At 38.8% G+C, this 25724-nt stretch overlaps 1 protein-coding gene across 1 annotated transcript in view; it reads right to left on the bottom strand.

Annotated features, from left to right (window-relative positions):
- Positions 1-16319: 16319 nt before the first annotated feature.
- LOC132553329 (protein AF-10-like) overlaps positions 16320-25724 on the bottom strand; it is a 40465-nt gene continuing 31060 nt past the window's right edge. The window contains exons 14-15 of the mRNA XM_060217564.1: positions 16893-16960; positions 16320-16478 (exon numbers count right to left, since the gene is read on the bottom strand). Of these exons, the coding sequence (XP_060073547.1) occupies positions 16320-16478; positions 16893-16960 (227 nt within the window). The remainder of the gene's footprint in view (positions 16479-16892; positions 16961-25724) is intronic.

The following is a 25724-nucleotide window of genomic DNA, read 5'->3' as shown; positions in this document are numbered from 1 at the left end:
TATCGACAGTCCCGGGCCAGACGTGTTGTTGAGAACGCCTTCGGCATCTTGGCACACCGATGGCGGTGTTTACTAACGACTTTACAATGCAGTGTTCCAAGTGCCCCCAACATAGCCCAGGGAACATTAACGTTACACAACTGGATGCGAAATAGGGCTCCAGCCCTCCAACTACCCGACGTTGATCAGGAGGATGAGCACGGTAACGTTGTACCCGGTGCTTGGCGTCATGGTGCCCAGCTTCTGGATGGTCAGCAGCACAGAGGACCTCTTGTAACACGAGAAGCACAGACACAGAGGGACTATCTGTGTGCCTATTTCAAAAGGGGAAGGGTGCCATGGCAGGATGAGATTATATATAAAGACTACTGCGTATTATTTGCGTCATGATATCTGATATATAAGTGAAATACTGTGTTTGTTCTGTGTATCAGTTGTCAGTGATATTCGTAGTAAGTTCCATGTTGAGCGTTTATGATTCAGTATCGTATAAGAATTCAAAGGGTTCAGTTCACAAAACAATCTTTATTTCGAGTCTCATGTAAACATGCAATTGTACATGTATGTTACGCAGTATTACTGTAACACTACTTGCTGCCGTCCAAGTTAGCACCGCCTACATCACTGCCTATTACTCATCTTTCGACATTATGTACTGATTTGACCCTAATCACTAATCAAGAGTTTACATACGAGCACATGTAAAGTAACTGCAATCTTTTGCTGAAACACAATGACACTATTTGCTGTCGTCAAAACACTCGCCGCTGACATCACTGATTAGTTCTGAACATCTGACCTCTCGACATTATCTGATCTTTGGTCCCCACAGAAATGCTGAACTCCGACAACTGCAAAATTAAACGTAACGTGTAGGTCTCATCTGAGTATCCGCTCTGAATCAAAACATGCCTTTAGGTCATTGCATTAGGGACAGGTCAACAAACCACATACCTGGATTTTTAACCAGTACCAGCCCAATCTATGCAAAGTCCTACTACTTTATCTACTTAATTCAGAGACAAAAGAATTTGTCATAAAGAACGGAGTCTTACTGTGCTATTAACTGCGTGCATAAATGAATGGATCGCAAAACATAATCAGCTATTCAAATGCTTTTCATACATAAACTGTTACACATTTGAGTAAATATTAACCTAGAAGCAAAATATAGCGTCATTTCTTGTCCGACAGTAAATAAATGACCTTTGTTACATATGTTACTCTAAATATTAACGATGGGAATGGCAAAATATCCAAAACGAGATTGGGCTCCGGACCAATAGAAGTTACTAGCCTTCCTCCGTTTTGTCCCCGATAAACATCAAATAAGACGCTGACCGTTATTAAAACAAAGAAAAAAACGAAGTCAATGTCGTCAAAAGGACACAAGCATACAACTCTTTCCAATAACTTTTCCCAAAATTGTGACGTTCATTGAAACAAGCCCAATAACACTATAGCTTCAAAACTTTAAATGTATAGGAAAATATCTACATATGCAATAAACAGTTAGGTACACAGCTTCTGTGGGGCCTCATGCCGTATTGGTATTTAAGTCCTCAGGACCAATAGCACGTACACCGGGCCAAAACGGCCTCAGGCGCAGCAGAAGCCGTTTATTAACCCGTGATTATCTTAAACGCGTCTGTTATACATGAGCTTGAGGATGATTTCAGTCTTGAAGAAATAGTAGTTTCAATTAAAGGGTCATCGAAAGGTAAATCTGCTGGCCAAGATAATGTCATTAATGAATATTTTATTGAGTATACCGATGTTTTTGCACCAGTTTTCCAGAAATTGTTTAATTCTATGTTACAAGTAGGATAATTTCCTAAAGCTTGGGCACAAGGAGTGATTATTCCCTTACATAAAAAGGGTGATAAAAACAATATAAATAATTATAGGTGAATCACCCCTCTAAGTCATATTGCCAAGTTATTTACTTCAATCTTGAATAGACGAATGCTTAGGTGGAGCGAAAGAATGTAATTACAGACGCTCAGTTTGGTTTCAAGCCCGGAAGTGGTACCAGAGACGCCATTTTTGTACTTAATACCTTGATTACCAAAACACTACAAAGTAATTAAAGGCTTTATTGTGCCTTTGTAGACTATAGAAAGGCTTTTGATAGTATATTTCATGACCAATTGTGGTTCAAGTTGTGGAAATCAGGAGTAGGAGGACGGATGTTCAATGTTATAAAATCTATATACGAGAGTGTTAAGGCATGTGTAAAGCTTCATGGTAAATTATCACCTATGCATGATTTAAGTGATTAATACAAAATGTCAAAGTTATTATTTGCAGCTAATTAATTTGTTTTTAATTATGTACGCCGATGACACGGTATTGTTTTCTGAGGACGTAGTTGACCTCCAAAATATGTTGGATTTCTTAAACACTTATTCTCGACATTGGAAATTAGATGTTAATGTAGACAAAACAAAAATAGTTGTTTTTAGGAAAAATAAACGTCTATATCCAAACGAGAAGTGGTTGTTTGATGGTAAAGTTATAGAAGTGGTAGACCAGTTCTGTTACTTTAGGATTGGTATTTAATTACAATGGTAAATTTAGTGTTGCATTGAATAATATTGCTATGCAAGGGAGGAAAGCGTATTTTCTTCTTTGTAGGAAAGTGAAAAGATTTATATTGAACGAAATGACCAAATTAGCATTATTTGATACTTATATATCATGTATTGTGAATTACGGAGGTGAAGTATGGGGACATAGTCCTGCACCACAGATTGAAAATATACATTTGTTGTTTTTGAAAACCTTATTGGGCGTTAGAAAATCAGTTAATAACGCCATGGTGTATTTTGAACTTGGTCGATGTCCAGGCAGGTACAAGGCGGTGCCTCGTAATCAGAGATTATGTACTTTATGTGACAAAAGAGATGTTGAAGATGAGTTTCACTTCATTCTTGTTTGTGCGGTATATTCAGAATTAAGAACGTCTTTTATTAAACCATACTATCGTATTCGTCCATCTGTGTTTAAATTGGTAGAGCTTTTGTCTTGTAAAAGTAAGTACTTGATCCAAGCAACAGTCTTTAGAAATCGTTTAATATGACATATAAGCTGTATTTCATGCTATTGTTACTCAATAATGTGACTATGGTATACAGTGTTTTATTTTAGATTTAAGTATGTAATATAACTGTAATTGGTTTGTCTTCTGCTAGATGTATTATAAGTGAGGTCTTGTTATTTCACAATAAGCTGACCAGTTAAGTCATGCCTCAATGTGTTCTGTTACTCAAGAAAAATCTTCTTTTATTTCCCAACATTGTATTTTCTCATGAATTGGTGAGTTCTGTGACTTAAGAAAAATAAATTTTCCCACATTGTATTTTTTGGTGCTTTTTCATGAATTGTAGAGAATCGAATCTAAATAATGTAATATGTTCTCCGCCATTGTACATGACATGTATTTGTTTTGATCATTATGAAAATTATTATATGCCTATATGCAGTGTGCATTTGGTAATAAAAAATTCAATTGAAGAAAAAAAATTGAAAACCTGTGATGCTTCCAACGATGGCGAACTTTGGAGACTTGAGACAGTTGTGTTCCCCCTGGAAGTACAGCTGGTGGGGTACTCGGAATCGATAGTGATGGACTTTGTTTAGATTGTGAGAACGGCTGGATACTATTCTGCGTCTGTCTCGATTGGAACTGTGGTGTAAAATTCTGAATGTAACTCTGTTGTTGTGGCTGGTATAGCTGCGAGTCGACCTGATAATTCTAATGGTGTGGCCAGGGGTAGTTCTGTACATGAGATTTTGTTACTGGCTTTGCGGTGCCAATGATGAAAGCTGAGTCCCATTTGATTCTTTGAACATGTCTACCCCCACTGGCTTGTATAAATCGTACAAATATTTGTATGAGCCAAAATAAAGTATTTTGAAACACCTGTTCTGTAATGTGTTCAGCAGGACGTGGCCGACTAAGATAGTCAATGGAGTGCTTCGTCTACACGCCGGGCCCTCTTCTTTTCAATTGGTAAGGCTGAAGATTTCGGTCCGACGACTGAGGAACCGCTCTCAGAATAGGCATCACAGACGTTGACACTAGCATCATCACTGTCGTCATTCGATGCACGTGAATCAGGCCGAACAGAATTAGGAATCTGAAGGCATAAAGCATTATATATTATAAAGGGATATGTATAAAACATCATTCGAAATGAGCCCTCGGCATTAGTTCTAGCCCACGCTCTGACATATCCCTACGGCTAAACAGATGTTAAAATACGAATGTGCGTTATCCCTGTACAAGCAAAGAGGAATCAGATTATACAATAATCCTTACTATATCTACCATATTGTTAGCGCCGCACTAAAGTGCTGCGTTCTATATGGAATGATATTGAGAGTTTAAGTAGCTGGAAATTTTCTTAATACTTTTGTACTTCGATTATTTTAGCCTAATGCAAGACAATTTTCCAAATGAATGAATGAATTGAGTTTACGGCCTATCGACAACTAAGGTCATACTGGGCGCTACACACATCGGTAAGTGTATACCAACAACTACATGAAAACGAAAAGGAACAAATTACAGAATGAGACAGGATAATGGAAATCATCAACAACATTTAGAGTGTATGGTAAACAATAACATACAGAGGTGGTAACATAAAAATAATTTATCGCAGTAAAAAGTCACATGCTAGTCCTTCGGAAACAGTGACTAACAGTGTTACACAGCAAAAATTAAAACTATCATATTTTAGAGAATGAATTAGTTTCTCATAAATACTCAAATTTAGTTTCCGGAGAAACAGAGTGAAAAATGTGCAGTGTATTTACAATATCAATTATGCATTCGAACAACATCGATGCAATCAATAATAAATAGATGACAAACTGAGAAGGGTGCAGAACATGGTACATAATGAGGGGGCCTCCTCACCTTTCTGCAAAAATGAAGATAATTATCTAACATGTGTTGTGATGATAACATTTATGTCTTAAATAAATTCTATGCTTACCACTGTTGACTCTGCAGTATATGATCGTGGTGAAATGTGTTCCTAGAGAAAGGCAAATGCCTTCACTTGCCAAGCCTTTCTCTGGGTCAGCGTCTCTGTAGCCTGTCCAGATTTGTGCTTGTACACCTTACCGACAGCTGTTCTCTGGTTGCGAAACCATCCAATGATCTTTTCCCCTGTGAAAGAAATAAGAATTAATACATTATACCAAGGATTATATCACATTTTGGCTATCATTGTGGAAAAAATTACATGAAACAAATCCATATATATCTAGTACAACTACTTCTTTTGCGTAAAAGTCTCTAGATACATTCGAACATGGAATCAACGTGGACACACAGTTTACCCATGGTCGATCTACTTTTCCGTGAAGCCAAACTTACTATGACAAGATTATATTAATACTTAGGTAAAAGATAGCAAAATACACAGTAAATGTAAATTACAAGCTTACCGGGCCATTCAGTTGTGCCGCTATGATTGCTAGTTGCTTGTCCTTATACTGCTTGTCGGCGTATCTCCGATTGACCTTTTTGGTAAAACTCTGGATGTTCGCTAAACCACTGCACAAGTGTATTCTCTTGCTGTGAAGTAAAGACATATTTGTCACTCCTGTACAACCACGTACCTTCTTCATCTGAATCCTGGGTTGGTGGTACCTCGGTTGTCTCGGGTTCAATGGGGGGTTCAGCAACCAGATCCTTCCCCTTTCCCTTCTGAGATTTTTGTTTTGGAGGTATGACCTTTTCTTCCTGAAATCTCGACAGCGACTGATGACGAACAAGACAGACAAACTTTTTAAAAGAGGAGGGATGACGCAGCCGTGCGAATCTATACGTTGTTCGTACGTTCCGCAGCAGTCTTTAGACAGACTTTCACCAGACGCAAGGCATTCGTACGATCACCGTGCAGCCTTCGCAGGACAAACGCAAGTATAAAATCGTACGATTGACGTGCGATGATCTCAAGGTAGCTATGCGGCTGACGTGTGGCAACCGTACAGTTGCGGTGCGAACTCCAAAAATCGCAAAGGAAATTAGCATGTTTAAAAACCAGCTTGCGACGTCTGCGGCGTTGCGAATTTGTACGGCAGTCTTGTGTAGTCCGCACGAAGTCCTGCGATTTGTCAATAAAATGTTCCCGTACGGCTGTCGTAAGGCTGATGTGAAACAGGCTTTATTGTACGGAAGAGACGGAATTTGACTCCACTTGATAGAATCAATGTTATTAAGTCATTACTGATTTTGCAACTTGATTATCTATCTATTAACTTGCCAAATCCACCAAAGAAATATATCACTCAGTCAAATTCTGTAATATTTGAATTTTTGTGGATTGGTAATTGCCATAAGATTAAGAAAGATGTTACCAAGGGACGAAGCACAACTAGAAACTAGCATATCAAATTTGAAAAAGATCCATCCTGAATTTTTCAAACGGATGGACAACATACTACGGTGGCAGGTCTATTTGAATACATATATAAATTCTATAAACTTTAAGCTTATATCATTTTTTTTTCGCATGTTCTTACTTTCTTCACCCAATTATACTGACATGTTAACAGATCCTTAATTCAAACTCGTTGAAACGATGCCAAAACAAGATCTAAAGAAAGATGTAACATACTCTCAGGTCCCTGTCCTCCTATAATATACTCTCAGGTCCCTGTCCTGTAACATACTCTCAGGTCCCTGTCCTCCTATAACATACTCTCAGGTCCCTGCCCTACTGTAACATGCTCTCTGATCCCTGCGCTCCTGTAACAGGCTCTCAGATCCCTGTCCTCCTGTAACATGCTCTTAGGTCCCTGTCCTCCTGTAACATACTCTCAGGTCCCTGTAATCCTGTAACATACTCTTAGGTCCCTGTCCTACTGTAACATATTAACAGGTCCTTGTGCTCCTGTAACATACTCTCAGGTCCCTGTGCTCCTGTAACATACTCTCAGGTCCCTGTCCTACTGTAACATACTCTCAGGTCTCTGTCCTACTGTAACATACTCTCAGGTCCCTGTGCTCCTGTAACATATTCTCAGGTCCCTGTCCTACTGTAACATACTCTCAGGTCCCTGTCCTCCTGTAACATACTCTCAGGTCCCTGTGCTCCTGTAACAGGCTCTCAGGTCCCTGTCCTCCTGTAACATACTCTCAGGTCCCTGTAATCCTGTAACATACTCTCAGGTCCCTGTCCTACTGTAACATACTCTCAGGTCTCTGTCCTACTGTAACATATTAACAGGTCCTTGTGCTCCTGTAACATACTCTCAGGTCCCTGTGCTCCTGTAACATACTCTCAGGTCCCTGTGCTCCTGTAATATATTTCCCCTGTGTGCTCTGTAAACATACTCTCAGGTCCCTGTCCTCCTGTAACATACTCTCAGGTCCCTGTCCTCCTGTAACAGGCTCTCAGGTCCCTGTGCTCCTGTAACATACCCTCAGGTCCCTGTCCTCCTGTAACAGGCTCTCAGGTTCCTGTCCTCCTGTAACATACTCTCAAACCCCTGTCCTGTGCACTGTCCTCACTGTAACATACTCCCTCAACATACTCTCAGTCCCTGTCCTCCTGTAACATATTCTCAGGTCCCTGTGCTCCTGTAACATACTCTCAGGTCCCTGTCCTCCTGTAACATACTCTCAGGTCCCTGTCCTCCTGTAACATACTCTCAGGTCCCTGTCCTCCTGTAACATACTCTCAGGTCCCTGTCCTCCTGTAACATACTCTCAGGTCCCTGTGCTCCTGTAACAGGCTCTCAGGTCCCTGTGCTCCTGTAACAGGCTCTCAGGTCCCTGTGCTCCTGTAACATACTCTCAGGTCCCTGTCCTCCTGTAACATACTCTCAGGTCCCTGTCCTCCTGTAACATACTCTCACATGTCCTCTCAGGTCCCTGTCCCTGTAACATACTCTCAGGTCCCTGTCCTGTCCTGTAACATACTCTCTCCCTGTCCTAACAGGTCCTGTCCTACTGTAAAATACTCTCAGGTCCCTGTGCTCCTGTAATATATTTTCAGGTCCCGGTCCTGTAACATATTCTCAGGTCCCTGTCCTCCTGTTACATACCCTCAGGTCTCTGTGCACCTGTAACATATTTTCAGGTCCCTGTCCTCCTGTAACATGCTCTTAGGTCCCTGTCCTCCTGTAACATATTCTCAGGTCCCTGTCCTACTGTAACATACTCTCAGGTCCCTGTAACATACTCTCAGGTCTCTGTGCACCTGTAACATATTTTCAGGTCCCTGTGCTCCTGTAATATACTCTCAGGTCCCTGTCCTGTAACCTGGCCTCCGATCCTTGTCCACCTGTAACATATTCTCAGGTCCCTGTGCTCCTATATCATGCTCTCAGGTCCCTGTGCTCCTGTAACATACTCTCAGGTCCCTGTCCTACTGTAACATATCAACATGTCCCTGTGCTCCTGTAACAGGCTCTCAGGTCCCTGTCCTCCTGTAACATACTCTCAGGTCCCTGTCCTCCTGTAACATACTCTCAGGTCCCTGTCCTCCTGTAACATACTCTCAGGTCCCTGTGCTCCTGTAACAGGCTCTCAGGTCCCTGTCTTCCTGTAACATGCTCTTAGGTCCCTGTCCTCCTGTAACATACTCTCAGGTCCCTGTAATCCTGTAACATACTCTCAGGTCCCTGTCCTCCTGTAACATACTCTCAGGTCCCTGTCCTCCTGTAACAGGCTCTCAGGTCCCTGTGCTCCTGTAACATACTCTCAGGTCCCTGTCCTCCTGTAACAGGCTCTCAGGTCTCTCAGGTCCCTGTGCTCCTGTAACATACCCTCAGGTCCCTGTCCTCCTGTAACAGGCTCTCAGGTTCCTGTCCTCCTGTAACATACTCTCAAACCCCTGTCCTACTGTAACAGGCTCTCAGGTCCCTGTCCTCCTGTAACAGGCTCTCAGGTCCCTGTCCTCCTGTAACATACTCTCAGGTCCCTGTCCTCCTGTAACATACTCTAAGGTCCCTGTCCTCCTGTAACATACTCTCAGGTTCCATTCCTCCTGTAACATACTCTCAGGTCCCTCTCAGGTCCCTGTCCTCCTGTAACATACTCTCAGGTCCCTGTAACATATGGTCCCTGTCCTCCTGTAACATACTCTTAGGTCCCTGTCCTCCTGTAACATTCTCTCAGGTCCCTGTCCTCCTGTAACATACTCTCAGGTCCCTGTCCTCCTGTAACATCTCAGGTCCCTGTGGCTCTACATGTAACATACTATCAGGTCCCTGTCCTCCTGTAACATACTCTCAGGTCCCTGTCCTCCTGTAACATACTCTCAGGTCCCTGTCCTCCTGTAACATACTCTCAGGTCCCTGTCCTCCTGTAACATACTCTCAGGTCCCTGTCCTCCTGTAACAGGCTCTCAGGTCCCTGTGGTTACATGTAAAATGTTATCAGGTCGCTGTGTTTACCTGTAACATACTCTCAGGTTCCTGTCCTCCTGTAACATACTCTCAGGTCCCTGTCCTCCTGTAACAGGCTCTCAGGTCCCTGTCCTGTAACAGGCTCTCAGGTCCCTGTGCTCCTGTAACAGGCTCTCAGGTCCCTGTCCTCCTGTAACATACTCTCAGGTCCCTGTCCTCCTGTAACATACTCTCAGGTCCCTGCCCTCCTGTAACAGGCTCTCAGGTCCCTGTCCTACTGTAACATACTCTCAGGTCCCTGTGCTCCTGTAACATACTCTCAGGTCCCTGTGCTCCTGTAACAGGCTCTCAGGTCCCTGTGCACCTGTAACATACTCTCAGGTCCCTGTGGTTACATGTAAAATGTTATCAGGTCGCTGTGTTTACCTGTAACATACTCTCAGGTCCCTGTCCTCCTGTAACATACTCTCAGGTTCCTGTCCTCCTGTTACATACTCTCAGGTCCCTGTCCTCCTGTAACAGGCTCTCAGGTCCCTGTCCTGTAACAGGCTCTCAGGTCCCTGTGCTTCTGTAACAGGCTCTCAGGTCCCTGTCCTCCTGTAACATACTCTCAGGTCCCTGTCCTCCTGTAACATACTCTCAGGTCCCTGCCCTCCTGTAACAGGCTCTCAGGTCCCTGTCCTCCTGTAACATACTCTCAGGTCCCTGTCCTCCTGTAACATACTCTCAGGTCCCTGTCCTCCTGTAACATACTCTCAGGTCCCTGTATGCCGTAACATACTCTAATGTCCTTGTCCTCCTGTGACATACTCTCAGGCCCCTCTCCTTCTGTAACATATTCCCAGGTCCCTGTCTTCCTGTAACATGCTCTCAGATTCCTGTCCTACTGTAACATACTCTCAGGTCCCTGTCCTCCTGTAACATACTCTCAGGTCCCTGTCCTCCTGTAACATACTCTCAGGTCCCTGTCCTCCTGTAACAGGCACTCAGGTCCCTGGCCTCCTGTAACATACTCTCAGGTCCCTGTCCTCCTGTAACAGGCTCTCAGGTCCCTGTGGTTACATGTAAAATGTTTTCAGGTCGCTGTGTTTACCTGTAACATGCTCTCAGGTCCCTGCATTTACCTTAACGTTCTCAGGTCCTTGTGTTTATTAACTTCTTTAACCACACTTTGGTAGGGACTCCTAGATTAATACCAGCGCCCTCCCATGTCAGCTGTCCAGTGATTTCACAAGCTAAGGCAATAGTATTATGTAGTAAGTTTATTTCATATACAATGACCTGTACAAAAATATCTGACAATAATTAAAATTTCATATTAATGACAGCATGATAATAGGGTTTCCAGAAGTGTAACAAAGATAAATATATAAAGTTCTTACACCTGTGTTTACTCCAGGACCAACATAACAAAAACCCCATCGATTTGGCACACACATACACACGTAGATAAATAACACAGTCTACACAAACATATTATACCCAAGTGTCTAATAAAAATTCCTTCTCTTCCTAATTAAACATTTTTCACAACTGATGCATACAGTCAAAGCAAGATGGAATGTTTACATCTTACTTCTAGCTTACTTGTAACTTGTACTAAAATTACATGGATGAAGAGCTACCTGGTAATGGGATGTTGGTATTTTGTGGGGTACTCAGTTATGAATATGTTGATAGTTTAGTGGAGTGCTTGATTTTGGGCAGGTTGATCGTTTGGTGGGGTACTTGGTTATGGGTAGGTTAGTAATTTAGTGGGGTACTTGGTTATGGGTAGGTTGGTAATTTAGTGAGGTACTTGGTTAGGGGGTAGGTTGGTAATTCAGTGGGGTACTTGGGTATGGGTAGGTTGGTAATTTAGTGGGGTTCTTGGGTATGGGTAGGTTGGTAATTTAGTGGGGTACTTGGTTATGGGGTAGGTTGGTAATTTAGTGGGGTACTTGGGTATGGGTAGGTTGGTAATTTAGTGGGGTACTTGGGTATGGGTAGGTTGGTAATTTAGTGGGGTACTTGGGTATGGGTAGGTTGGTAATTTAGTTGGGTACTTGGTTATGGGGTAGGTTGGTAATTTAGTGGGGAACTTGGCTATGGGGTAGGTTGGTAATTTAGTGGGGAACTTGGCTATGGGGTAGGTTGGTAATTTAGTGGGGTACTTGGTTATGGGTCAATTGGCAGTCTGGTGGGGAACATGATTACAAACATGAGTAGGTTGTATTAGTTTAGTAGGGTAGCTAGTTATGAATAAGATAATAGTGTTGTGGGATATTTGGTAATGCTTACGTTGGTAGTTAAGTGAGGTACTTGGTTAAGAGTGAGTTGGTAATGTAGTGGAGTACTCGGTTATGAGTGAGTTGGTAATGTAGAGGAGTACTCGGCTATGAGTGGGTTGGTAATGTAGAGGAGTACTCGGCTATGAGTGGGTTGGTAATGTAGTGGAGTACTCGGCTATGAGTGAGTTGGTAATGTAGTGGAGTACTCGGTTATGAGTGAGTTGGTAATGTAGAGGAGTACTCGGCTATGAGTGGGTTGGTAATGTAGTGGAGTACTCGGCTATGAGTGAGTTGGTAATGTAGTGGAGTACTTGGTTATGAGTGGGTTGGTAATGTAGTGGAGTACTCGGTTATGAGTGGGTTAGTAACGTAGTGGAGTAATCGGTTATGAGTGGGTTGGTAATGTAGTGGAGTACTTGGCTATGAGTGGGTTGGTAATGTAGTGGAGTACTTGGCTATGAGTGGGTTGGTAATGTAGAGGAGTACTCCGCTATGAGTGGGTTGGTAATGTAGTGGAATACTCGGCTATGAGTGGGTTGGTAATGTAGTGGAGTACTTGGCTATGAGTGGGTTGGTAATGTAGAGGAGTACTCCGCTATGAGTGGGTTGGTAATGTAGTGGAGTACTCGGCTATGAATGGGCTGGTACTTTACTTGGGTACTAGGCTATGAGTAAGATAGTAGTGTAGTGAGGTATCTATGAGTATGGTAGTAGTGTAGTGAGGTATCTATGAGTATGGTAGTAGTGTAGTGAGGTATCTATGAGTATGGTAGTAGTGTAGTGAGGTATCTATGAGTATGGTAGTAGTGTAGCAGGATACCTGGTCGAATGATAGTGTTTTAGTACTTTATAGAAGTAAAAATGTTAATTGTAAAAAGACAATGAACATAGGCAGCTGACTTAAACAAGGGATCTCTAAAAGCCTGCATCAATAATAGTCTCAAGGTAAACAGTGTTCTACAAGACAAAATTAAAAACTCATTTTCAATTAACATTTTCCTACTTAAACCTGTCCTCAATCTAAAATTCTGCTTCTGCAGACTTCTTGAAGTAAATATTGCTTTCATCTGAAAACATGCGTAAAGAATATTACCTGTGTAACATAGAGAGCATGTGCTAAATTGACAACAAACATGTAACTCTAGTATACAAAATGTAATATTTTCTAATCAACACAAAATTGTTTTTCTGTAACATTTAATTTGCTTCATCATAACAAAACACATTAACTGTTTTTTGTGACCGTTAGGTGAACAGACTAAAGTCTGCACCCCCTTTTTTCCACTAAACACTACACATTAATGACTTTCAATAACAGTCTGCACCTTTTTATCCACATAGACTTTCACTAAACATTAACAATTTTTAATTGAATACTAATCACACTCCAATTAGTTTTTGCCATTTCTTTTCACTATAAATAAGTTGTTACTAATATAAATAACACACCACACTGCTAAACACATTATAATCCTATGAAAGAATCTCTGTAGAAATTGTACCAATGAAGCACTATACTCTTGTCAAAATGTAAATTAAGATTATGGAGAGGCTTTTCTCTTTATTGTTTAAACAGTGGGCTGATGAGTAGGAAGATTAACCAAACATCTAGATATTGGCAAAAACACTCTCATGATTTGAATGAAATCAACTCTCCATATTCAAAAATTCATTGTGAACAACACATGTCATCGACAACACATATTGTAAATTACTTAGATTTTGCAATCTTATCTCTCCAGTCCTATTCTGAAAACACTGATCTAAAAAGGACTTTGTGAATGATAAGTTATTAGACACATGTACTCAGCAGACTAAATATTGGTAATCAAACCCACATGGATGCCATCCAGAGTTATTTCCTTACAAATCAAAGTGAGGGATTTGAATTCCTGATTGACTCTTCTCCTGCATTAACTCGAAAATTTACATTGGAAAGTACTACATCTAAGTCATGTTACATGTACCATGTTTGGCATTCGGACATCATCAACACATCATCAACAATTTATAATACAAACAGAAAGATTTCAGCAGTAAAATAATTGATGAAAATATTTAATGTAACATTTAATATGACGAATGAGAATATCTTCACAAACACAAGAGGCCTAATAGACCTGTATCATCCACCTGGTATTCAATGCTTTTCGCAAATATTTAACATTCCATATCACTAATATTCAAAGTCTTGGTTGATAATAAGTCATCAGAAAAAAATTGAAAAAAATGACCCCTGTGATCTTGATTAAGGTTTAAGGTTACTTCTTTTTGCTAACTTTGTTGGACTTCATCTCGGGAACCTCTAAGCCATTTGGTAATTGTTAAGGCTGAGGCCGGACAGACATTGGCTTGTCACTTTGCTCAAATGGTCAAAGAAGTTAATAATGTGACCATCATAACACAGAGAAATCCTACTTGGATCTGTCACCATCGATTGATCTTCACAGGATACATTTCTCCTCCCTGTTTTTAACTGCTGCATTGACATTTGTGATAATAGCAAATGAATAAGTAATATAATCAAGTTTTTTTATGCATTGTTTGAAATGTTAAAACTACATAAAATATATGTTAAAGACAATACATTCTGTCTAAAGATGACAAACCCAAATTCCAAGAAGGTTTGTCGGCCATCCAGTTTTTACACAAGTACATTGGTAAGTCTTGATGGGGGACATGCCTTTAAAATTTGATAGTAGTAACAATAATGCTCAAATTTAAAGATGAGTACCTTATATGAGCCACATTCTTCAAATCTGTATGAACATTAAATACACTTAACAAGTGACAATGGATAAATAACAATAACACAACCTTCTAAGGTTCAGAATCCTAGATAGTCACCTACTGACAATTCTGTCTATAATTAGCCACCTACTGACAATTCTGTCTACTAATAGTAACCTATTGACAATTCTGTCTATTAATAGCTGCTTATTGACAATTCTATGTAGTAATAGCCACCTATTGACAATTCTGTCTATTAATAGCCACCTATTGACAATTCTGTCTATCAATAGCTGCTTATTGACAATCCTGTCTATTAATAGCCACCTATTGACAATTCTGTCTATTAATAGCCACCTATTGACAATTCTGTCTAGTAATAGCCACCTATTGACAATTCTGTCTATTAATAGCTGCTTATTGACAATTCTGTGTAGTAATAGCCACCTATTGACAATTCTGTCTATTAATAGCCACCTATTGACAATTCTGTCTATTAATAGCTGATTATTGACAATCATGTCTATTAATAGCCACCTATTGACAATTCTGTCTATTAATAGCCACCTATTGACAATTCTGTCTAGTAATAGCCACTTATTGACAATTCCTCTATTAATCAATCTCAAAATTAACATGCACAACTAGAAACACATAATGGGGAACTTGTATATGAAATTTCCAAAGATCCATGAAGCACTTCCTGAGAAATAGCAATAAGAATTGCTTGGGGCAGTCAACAGACAACAGATGAAGGGTATTTTGGACAGCCTACCATTTTATGATGGCTGACTAAAACTCATATGATGTGAGTATGTGTGACGATGTTGAGTACATATGATTGATTGTATGATTATAGGAGTATGTATGACTACGTGAGTAACGTTGATTAGGCAAGTATGTATTATAAGATTTCAAAACCAATAATGAAAATACGATATACAATAATTTTCCTACAAAATCATAATTTTGAAAAAGTCCAAAATATGAATAAAATTACATGCATTACAATGAGATCATCAATCTGACACTAAAAACAAATACCAGTGCCAGGTAATGTAGACTTGTACCCTTCTTCAACAACAATGAGCCTTGTAAATTGTGTTCTGGACAATATAAGTTCATTTGGATAATTTGCTCTCATGACAACACATGATTATCTGGATAATCTGTTTCCATGACAACACAATATAATCAAAATGATTTGTTCTTATGACAACATAAAATTATCTAGATAATTTGTTCTCAAGACACCAGAAAATAACCCTGGTTTTTTTTCTTTTTTTTTCTCTCAAAACAAAATAAGATGATTTGGATAATGCATGTATATGCTAATGACAACACGACAATATCCTGGTATCGTTTATATGTTTTCACGACGACAGAAGACTTTCTTGATCATTTGTTCTCATGAAAAGTTTTCTTGGTAATTTGTTTTGATGACAACAAAACTTAATCCTGATAAATTCTGACAGTTTGTTCACGGAAGCAGGGTTCATAGACAATTTTTAGAGACACCATCATGAACCAATAGCTGTCATAGAACTGCTTAGCACCTAGCAAGTGCCTCCCTGCCTGAAAGAGTTGTTCAGGATGAGACAATCCATTGTAGTAACTGATAGTGGTATCCAGTGTAGTAACTGATAGTGGTATCCAGTGTAGTAACTGATAGCGGTATCCAGTGTAGTTACTGATAGTGGTATCCAGTGTAGTAACTGATAGTGGTATCCAGTGTGGTAACTGATAGCACTAAATCACCATTGCTCACTTTGCTGAACACATTGATTGTTCAAATGTTGTGTAATGACACTTGAAAGTGCACATAAATATCACTGTTCACTATCCAGAATTTCTCCAGTTCAGCCTGAGATAAACTTGTGGCTCGATGCTTGGGAAATCTTGTGTCACTTTCTGTAAAACTATATGACTGACATCAGTTTGTGTTCAAGTGTTATCCTTGTTTGTGAGATGATTCTGTAGTTTATGCTGAGACAACTGCTGTGCACTCTCCGCTGTAGCTATAGCTGATGTAGTTGACATGGCATTGCTGGGCAGGTTCCCGATAGAATGTGAAATATTGTAGGATGGTTGACAAGTCTGTATCTGTAAAGGGAAAGTCATTTTAAATGATGTCACGCTCCAAACAACCAGGGACAAATGTCAAAATAGTGTAGTGAGGTATATATATATATAAAAGACAATAAAAAGCAAAACAAAATTAAAAAACAAAGTGATGTCAGGAAAAATAAAAGTAACCTAGACTTCCCATCCTGAGACCTAGAATCCATTCATTGAAAGTTTAAAAGTATTCTAATAACAGACACTTACATTCTGTTTTGTTAAAATCAATAATGTTAAAACATTTAATCTCTACAGGGTTAACTATAAATTGGTAAAGACTGACTTTGTCTATTCTAACATGGATTTGTGATAATAAACTTAGGTGTCATGGATCTACACAGATTCATGTTTAAAACTGTCTTATGGGTAAATCAACCAATACTGTGGGTGACTTACTGTATGATGAGGAATACCCACAGGAACTGTCAAAGCTGATGATGAGAGAGCTGCTGGGTTGATTTGAGCTGTAAATATATAGAATAAGTAGGTCTTTGATCAAATGAACAGGCATATAATATTAATCAGTCCCAGGCAATTAAATAGAGACAGCTAAACCCCCAAAAAAACTTAACTTACAACTAATTCTACCTACTAATCATTCAAAACTTTACCTGCTATGTGAAAGTTATATACAAATACTTAAAATCTTAACTTTGGTACTATTTAGTTACAGATCATGAATGTTTAAAACTATCACCAGATATTAGTTTATATAATCACTTTAAATCATTGATAACAAGAGTACCGCAGGGCGGAACAATATATGCCCGTCCAAAACTGTTTTTTTTAATACACCTTCCTATGAAGTTTCAAATTAATTAATGAAAAATTACTCAAGTTATTGAAGGGAAACCTATTTTGCAAATGTACAAAGGGCTATAACTCTGTAAATAATGGGTGAAAGATTTTGGTTATCGAACTTGACCTGTCTTTTATGGTAATAAACCTTCCTGTGAAGTTTCCAGTTAATTTGTAAAAAATTTCACAAGTTATCGATGGGAAACCTACTTTGCAAATGTACCAAGGGCCATAACTCTGTTAATAATGGGTGAAAAATTTTGGTTATCGAACTTGACCTGGCTTTTATGGTAATAAACCTTCATGAGAAATTTCAAATTAATCTGTACAAATTATTCAAGTTATCCAATGAAAACCTATGTGCTGCCGCCTGCCCGCCCACTTGAAAACATAATACGTCCCGTCTTTCGACGGGCGTATAAAAACATACTATAAACACCTGGTTGGTCAGAACAATTAAGTAATGCTGAACTTGGTCAAATAATATTATAAACTTAAGTTCGAAAAACATGGCCTGATAAAAACTTTTCAATGCACTTGTCTGTCAAGACTAGTGGCCTGGTTAAAAGTACTTGTCCATACAAGGAATTCACTTGTCAAGAAAATTCACGATAACAAATTTTAGTCATGCATCATACAGCACTCACATATCATGTATCAGATTTAAATTAAATCAAGTTCAGTTGTAAATCAATTGTTGATATCTGAGGAATGTTTTCCTACTATGACTAGCCCCCACACGAATTAAAGAATGTTCAATGACAGAGCTACATGTATTACAAATATTACTGAGCAGGTGATCCTTTGTGACCAACTGAGCTATATTTTTTCAAAGAACCTACAGAAAAAATAATGCTAATGCAAGATACTCTTTCTTGAAGATATTTTTTCCAGTTTTCTTTAAATTTCTACCAATTAGTGAAGAAAACTGTCTTCAATTTGGAGTACATTGTATTGACAAATGTGTCAATATCGTCTTAAGAGATTCTAATGGAAGTTACATGTAAATCAACTGTTATAAAACCCTGGTTTTGATCTGTTCTTATTCAAATTGAATATTGTGAAGAAGCTATATAAACCCCTAAAAAGCTACTGTCAGCTTGTGTAGTGGTGAAAGTTTCAGACTATGTCTACTGATTCATGATTTAATTAATCTCACAAGTGTTTAAGAAACATATTTTTAAGTATTTCAGTTTTTTATTTGATGTAATAATCAGGGATATATGGAGGGCGATTATATAAACAAAATATATAATGAAACATTGGTGGGTTTTTTATATAATATATATGATAACATTCTGTGATCCTTATGTTAATTGCCTGTTCAACAGAATTGGAGCCTCAAGTTGTGTAAGCTGGTGCATGCACGATGCAACAGCAAACAAAATGAAAATCAAACTATGTGATCCTACACTGTGTATCTGTAATGATGACATGTTATTTACCTGTGTGATCCTGACACTGTGTATCTGTAATGATGTTATTTACCTGTGTGATCTAATGTGTTATTTACCTGTGTGATCCTGACACTGTGTATCTGTAATGATGACAATTATTTACCTGTGTGATCCTGACACTGTGTACATGTGTAATGTGTATCTGTAATGATCATGTTATTTACCTGTGTGATCCTGACACTGTGTATCTGTAATGATGACATGTTATTTACCTGTGTGATCCTGACACTGTGTATCTGTAATGATGACATGTTATTTACCTGTGTGATCCTGACACTGTGTATCTGTAATGATGACATGTTATTTACCTGTGTGATCCTGACACTGTGTATCTGTAATGATGACATGTTATTTACCTGTGTGATCCTGACACTGTGTATCTGTAATGATGTTATTTACCTGTGTGATCCTGACACTGTGTATCTGTAATGATGTTATTTACCTGTGTGATCCTGACACTGTGTATCTGTAATGATGACATGTTATTTACCTGTGTGATCCTGACACTGTGTATCTGTAATGATGACATGTTATTTACCTGTGTGATCCTGACACTGTGTATCTGTAATGATGACATGTTATATACCTGTGTGATCCTGACACTGTGTATCTGTAATGATGACATGTTATTTACCTGTGTGATCCTGACACTGTGTATCTGTAATGATGACATGTTATTTACCTGTGTGATCCTGACACTGTGTATCTGTAATGATGACATGTTATTTACCTGTGTGATCCTGACACTGTGTATCTGTAATGATGATGTTATTTACCTGTGTGATCCTGACACTGTGTATCTGTAATGATGACATGTTATTTACCTGTGTGATCCTGACACTGTGTATCTGTAATGATGACATGTTATTTACCTGTGTGATCCTGACACTGTGTATCTGTAATGATGACATGTTATTTACCTGTGTGATCCTGACACTGTGTATCTGTAATGATGACATGTTATTTACCTGTGTGATCCTGACACTGTGTATCTGTAATGATGTTATTTACCTGTGTGATCCTGACACTGTGTATCTGTAATGATGACATGTTATTTACCTGTGTGATCCTGACACTGTGTATCTGTAATGATGACATGTTATTTACCTGTGTGATCCTGACACTGTGTATCTGTAATGATGACATGTTATTTACCTGTGTGATCCTGGCACTGTGTATCTGTAATGTTGAAATGTTATTTACCTGTGTGATCCTGACACTGTGTATCTGTAATGATGACATGTTATTTACCTGTGTGATCCTGACACTGTGTATCTGTAATGATGACATGTTATTTACCTGTGTGATCCTGACACTGTGTATCTGTAATGATGACATGTTATTTACCTGTGTGATCCTGACACTGTGTATCTGTAATGATGACATGTTATTTACCTGTGTGATCCTGACACTGTGTATCTGTAATGATGACATGTTATTTACCTGTGTGATCCTGACACTGTGTATCTGTAATGATGACATGTTATTTACCTGTGTGATCCTGACACTGTGTATCTGTAATGATGACATGTTATTTACCTGTGTGATCCTGACACTGTGTATCTGTAATGATGACATGTTATTTACCTGTGTGATCCTGACACTGTGTATCTGTAATGATGACATGTTATTTACCTGTGTGATCCTGACACTGTGTATCTGTAATGATGACATGTTATTTACCTGTGTGATCCTGACACTGTGATCCTGACACTGTGTATCTGTAATGATGACATGTTATTTACCTGTGTGATCCTGACACTGTGTATCTGTAATGATGACATGTTATTTACCTGTGTGATCCTGACACTGTGTATCTGTAATGATGACATGTTATTTACCTGTGTGATCCTGACACTGTGTATCTGTAATGATGACATGTTATTTACCTGTGTGATCCTGACACTGTGTATCTGTAATGATGACATGTTATTTACCTGTGTGATCCTGACACTGTGTATCTGTAATGATGACATGTTATTTACCTGTGTGATCCTGACACTGTGTATCTGTAATGATGACATGTTATTTACCTGTGTGATCCTGACACTGTGTATCTGTAATGATGACATGTTATTTACCTGTGTGATCCTGACACTGTGTATCTGTAATGATGTTATTTACCTGTGTGATCCTGACACTGTGTATCTGTAATGATGACATGTTATTTACCTGTGTGATCCTGACACTGTGTATCTGTAATGATGTTATTTACCTGTGTGATCCTGACACTGTGTATCTGTAATGATGACATGTTATTTACCTGTGTGATCCTGACACTGTGTATCTGTAATGATGACATGTTATTTACCTGTGTGATCCTGACACTGTGTATCTGTAATGATGACATGTTATTTACCTGTGTGATCCTGACACTGTGTATCTGTAATGATGACATGTTATTTACCTGTGTGATCCTGACACTGTGTATCTGTAATGATGACATGTTATTTACCTGTGTGATCCTGACACTGTGTATCTGTAATGATGACATGTTATTTACCTGTGTGATCCTGACACTGTGTATCTGTAATGATGACATGTATTTATGTGTGATCCTGTGTGTATCTGTAATGATGTGTTATTGTGTGATGATCTGTAATGATGACATGTTATTTACCTGTGTGATCCTGACACTGTGTATCTGTAATGATGACATGTTATTTACCTGTGTGATCCTGACACTGTGTATCTGTAATGATAACATGTTATTTACCTATGTGATCCTGACACTGTGTATCTGTAATGATGACATGTTATTTACCTGTGTGATCCTGACACTGTGTATCTGTAATGATGTTATTTACCTGTGTGATCCTGACACTGTGTATCTGTAATGATGACATGTTATTTACCTGTGTGATCCTGACACTGTGTATCTGTAATGATGACATGTTATTTACCTGTGTGATCCTGACACTGTGTATCTGTAATGATGACATGTTATTTACCTGTGTGATCCTGACACTGTGTATCTGTAATGATGACATGTTATTTACCTGTGTGATCCTGACACTGTGTATCTGTAATGATGACATGTTATTTACCTGTGTGATCCTGACACTGTGTATCTGTAATGATGACATGTTATTTACCTGTGTGATCCTGTGTGATCCTGTGTGACACTGTGTATCTGTAATGATGACATGTTATTTACCTGTGTGATCCTGACACTGTGTATCTGTAATGATGACATGTTATTTACCTGTGTGATCCTGACACTGTGTATCTGTAATGATGACATGTTATTTACCTGTGTGATCCTGACACTGTGTATCTGTAATGATGACATGTTATTTACCTGTGTGATCCTGACACTGTGTATCTGTAATGATGACATGTTATTTACCTGTGTGATCCTGACACTGTGTATCTGTAATGATGACATGTTATTTACCTGTGTGATCCTGACACTGTGTATCTGTAATGATGACATGTTATTTACCTGTGTGATCCTGACACTGTGTATCTGTAATGATGTTATTTACCTGTGTGATCCTGACACTGTGTATCTGTAATGATGACATGTTATTTACCTGTGTGATCCTGACACTGTGTATCACTGTGTATCACTGTGTATCTGTAATGATGTTATTTACCTGTGTGATTCTGACACTGTGCATCTGTAATGATGACATGTTATTTACCTGTGTGATCCTGACACTGTGTATCTGTAATGATGACATGTTATTTACCTGTGTGATCCTGACACTGTGTATCTGTAATGATGACATGTTATTTACCTGTGTGATCCTGACACTGTGTATCTGTAATGATGACATGTTATTTACCTGTGTGATCCTGACACTGTGTATCTGTAATGATGACATGTTATTTACCTGTGTGATCCTGACACTGTGTATCTGTAATGATGACATGTTATTTACCTGTGTGATCCTGACACTGTGTATCTGTAATGATGTTATTTACCTGTGTGATCCTGACACTGTGTATCTGTAATGATGACATGTTATTTACCTGTGTGATCCTGACACTGTGTATCTGTAATGATGACATGTTATTTACCTGTGTGATCCTGACACTGTGTATCTGTAATGATGACATGTTATTTACCTGTGTGATCCTGACACTGTGTATCTGTAATGATGACATGTTATTTACCTGTGTGATCCTGACACTGTGTATCTGTAATGATGACATGTTATTTACCTGTGTGATCCTGACACTGTGTATCTGTAATGATGACATGTTATTTACCTGTGTGATCCTGACACTGTGTATCTGTGTGTGAACTGTGTATCTGTAATGATGACATGTTATTTACCTGTGTGATCCTGACACTGTGTATCTGTAATGATGACATGTTATTTACCTGTGTGATCCTGACACTGTGTATCTGTAATGATGACATGTTATTTACCTGTGTGATCCTGACACTGTGTATCTGTAATGATGTTATTTACCTGTGTGATCCTGACACTGTGTATCTGTAATGATGACATGTTATATACCTGTGTGATCCTGACACTGTGTATCTGTAATGATGACATGTTATTTACCTGTGTGATCCTGACACTGTGTATCTGTAATGATGACATGTTATTTACCTGTGTGATCCTGACACTGTGTATCTGTAATGATGACATGTTATTTACCTGTGTGATCCTGACACTGTGTATCTGTAATGATGACATGTTATTTACCTGTGTGATCCTGACACTGTGTATCTGTAATGATGACATGTTATTTACCTGTGTGATCCTGACACTGTGTATCTGTAATGATGACATGTTATTTACCTGTGTGATCCTGACACTGTGTATCTGTAATGATGTTATTTACCTTTGTGATCCTGACAATGTGTATCTATAATAATGTTATTTACCTGTGTGATCCTGACACTGTGTATCTGTAATGATGACATGTTATTTACCTGTGTGATCCTGACACTGTGTATCTGTAATGATGACATGTTATTTACCTGTGTGATCCTGATCCTGACACTGTGTATCTGTAATGATGTTATTTACCTGTGTGATCCTGACACTGTGTATCTGTAATGATGACATGTTATTTACCTGTGTGATCCTGACACTGTGTATCTGTAATGATGACATGTTATTTACCTGTGTGATCCTGACACTGTGTATCTGTAATGATGACATGTTATTTACCTGTGTGATCCTGACACTGTGTATCTGTAATGATGACATGTTATTTACCTGTGTGATCCTGACACTGTGTATCTGTAATGATGACATGTTATTTACCTGTGTGATCCTGACACTGTGTATCTGTAATGATGACATGTTATTTACCTGTGTGATCCTGACACTGTGTATCTGTAATGATGACATGTTATTTACCTGTGTGATCCTGACACTGTGTATCTGTAATGATGACATGTTATTTACCTGTGTGATCCTGACACTGTGTATCTGTAATGATGTTATTTACCTGTGTGATCCTGACACTGTGTATCTGTAATGATGACATGTTATTTACCTGTGTGATCCTGACACTGTGTATCTGTAATGATGACATGTTATTTACCTGTGTGATCCTGACACTGTGTATCTGTAATGATGACATGTTATTTACCTGTGTGATCCTGACACTGTGTATCTGTAATGATGACATGTTATTTACCTGTGTGATCCTGACACTGTGTATCTGTAATGATGTTATTTACCTGTGTGATCCTGACACTGTGTATCTGTAATGATGACATGTTATTTACCTGTGTGATCCTGACACTGTGTATCTGTAATGATGACATGTTATTTACCTGTGTGATCCTGACACTGTGTATCTGTAATGATGACATGTTATTTACCTGTGTGATCCTGTGTGATCCTGTGTGATCCTGACACTATCTGTAATGATGACATGTGTATTTGTGTATGTTACCTGTGTGATCCTGACACTGTGTATCTGTAATGATGACATGTTATTTACCTGTGTGATCCTGACACTGTGTATCTGTAATGATGATTTACCTGTGTGATGTGTATTTATTTACCTGTGTGATCCTGACACTGTGTATCTGTAATGATGACATGTTATTTACCTGTGTGATCCTGACACTGTGTATCTGTAATGATGTTATTTACCTGTGAGATCCTGACACTGTGTATCTGGAATGATGTAATTTACCTGTGTGATCCTGACACTGTGTATCTGTAATGATGTTATTTACCTGTGTGATCCTGACACTGTGTATCTGTAATGATGACATGTTATTTACCTGTGTGATCCTGACACTGTGTATCTGTAATGATGACATGTTATTTACCTGTGTGATCCTGACACTGTGTATCTGTAATGATGACATGTTATTTACCTGTGTGATCCTGACACTGTGTATCTGTAATGATGACATGTTATTTACCTGTGTGATCCTGACACTGTGTATCTGTAATGATGACATGTTATTTACCTGTGTGATCCTGACACTGTGTATCTGTAATGATGTTATTTACCTGTGTGATCCTGACACTGTGTATCTGTAATGATGTTATATACCTGTGTGATCCTGACACTGTGTATCTGTAATGATGACATGTTATTTACCTGTGTGATCCTGACACTGTGTATCTGTAATGATGACATGTTATTTACCTGTGTGATCCTGACACTGTGTATCTGTAATGATGACATGTTATTTACCTGTGTGATCCTGACACTGTGTATCTGGAATGATGTAATTTACCTGTGTGATCCTGACACTGTGTATCTGTAATGATGTTATTTACCTGTGTGATCCTGACACTGTGTATCTGTAATGATGTTATTTACCTGTGTGATCCTGACACTGTGTATCTGTAATGATGACATGTTATTTACCTGTGTGATCCTGACACTGTGTATCTGTAATGATGACATGTTATTTACCTGTGTGATCCTGACACTGTGTATCTGTAATGATGACATGTTATTTACCTGTGTGATCCTGACACTGTGTATCTGTAATGATGACATGTTATTTACCTGTGTGATCCTGACACTGTGT

Source organism: Ylistrum balloti, unplaced genomic scaffold, assembly GCF_031769215.1.
Source record: "Ylistrum balloti isolate Yb309-2 unplaced genomic scaffold, AGI_CSIRO_Ybal_v1 Utg370318, whole genome shotgun sequence".
NCBI lineage: Eukaryota > Metazoa > Mollusca > Bivalvia > Pectinida > Pectinidae > Ylistrum > Ylistrum balloti.
This window is presented reverse-complemented; position numbering and strand designations above follow the sequence as displayed.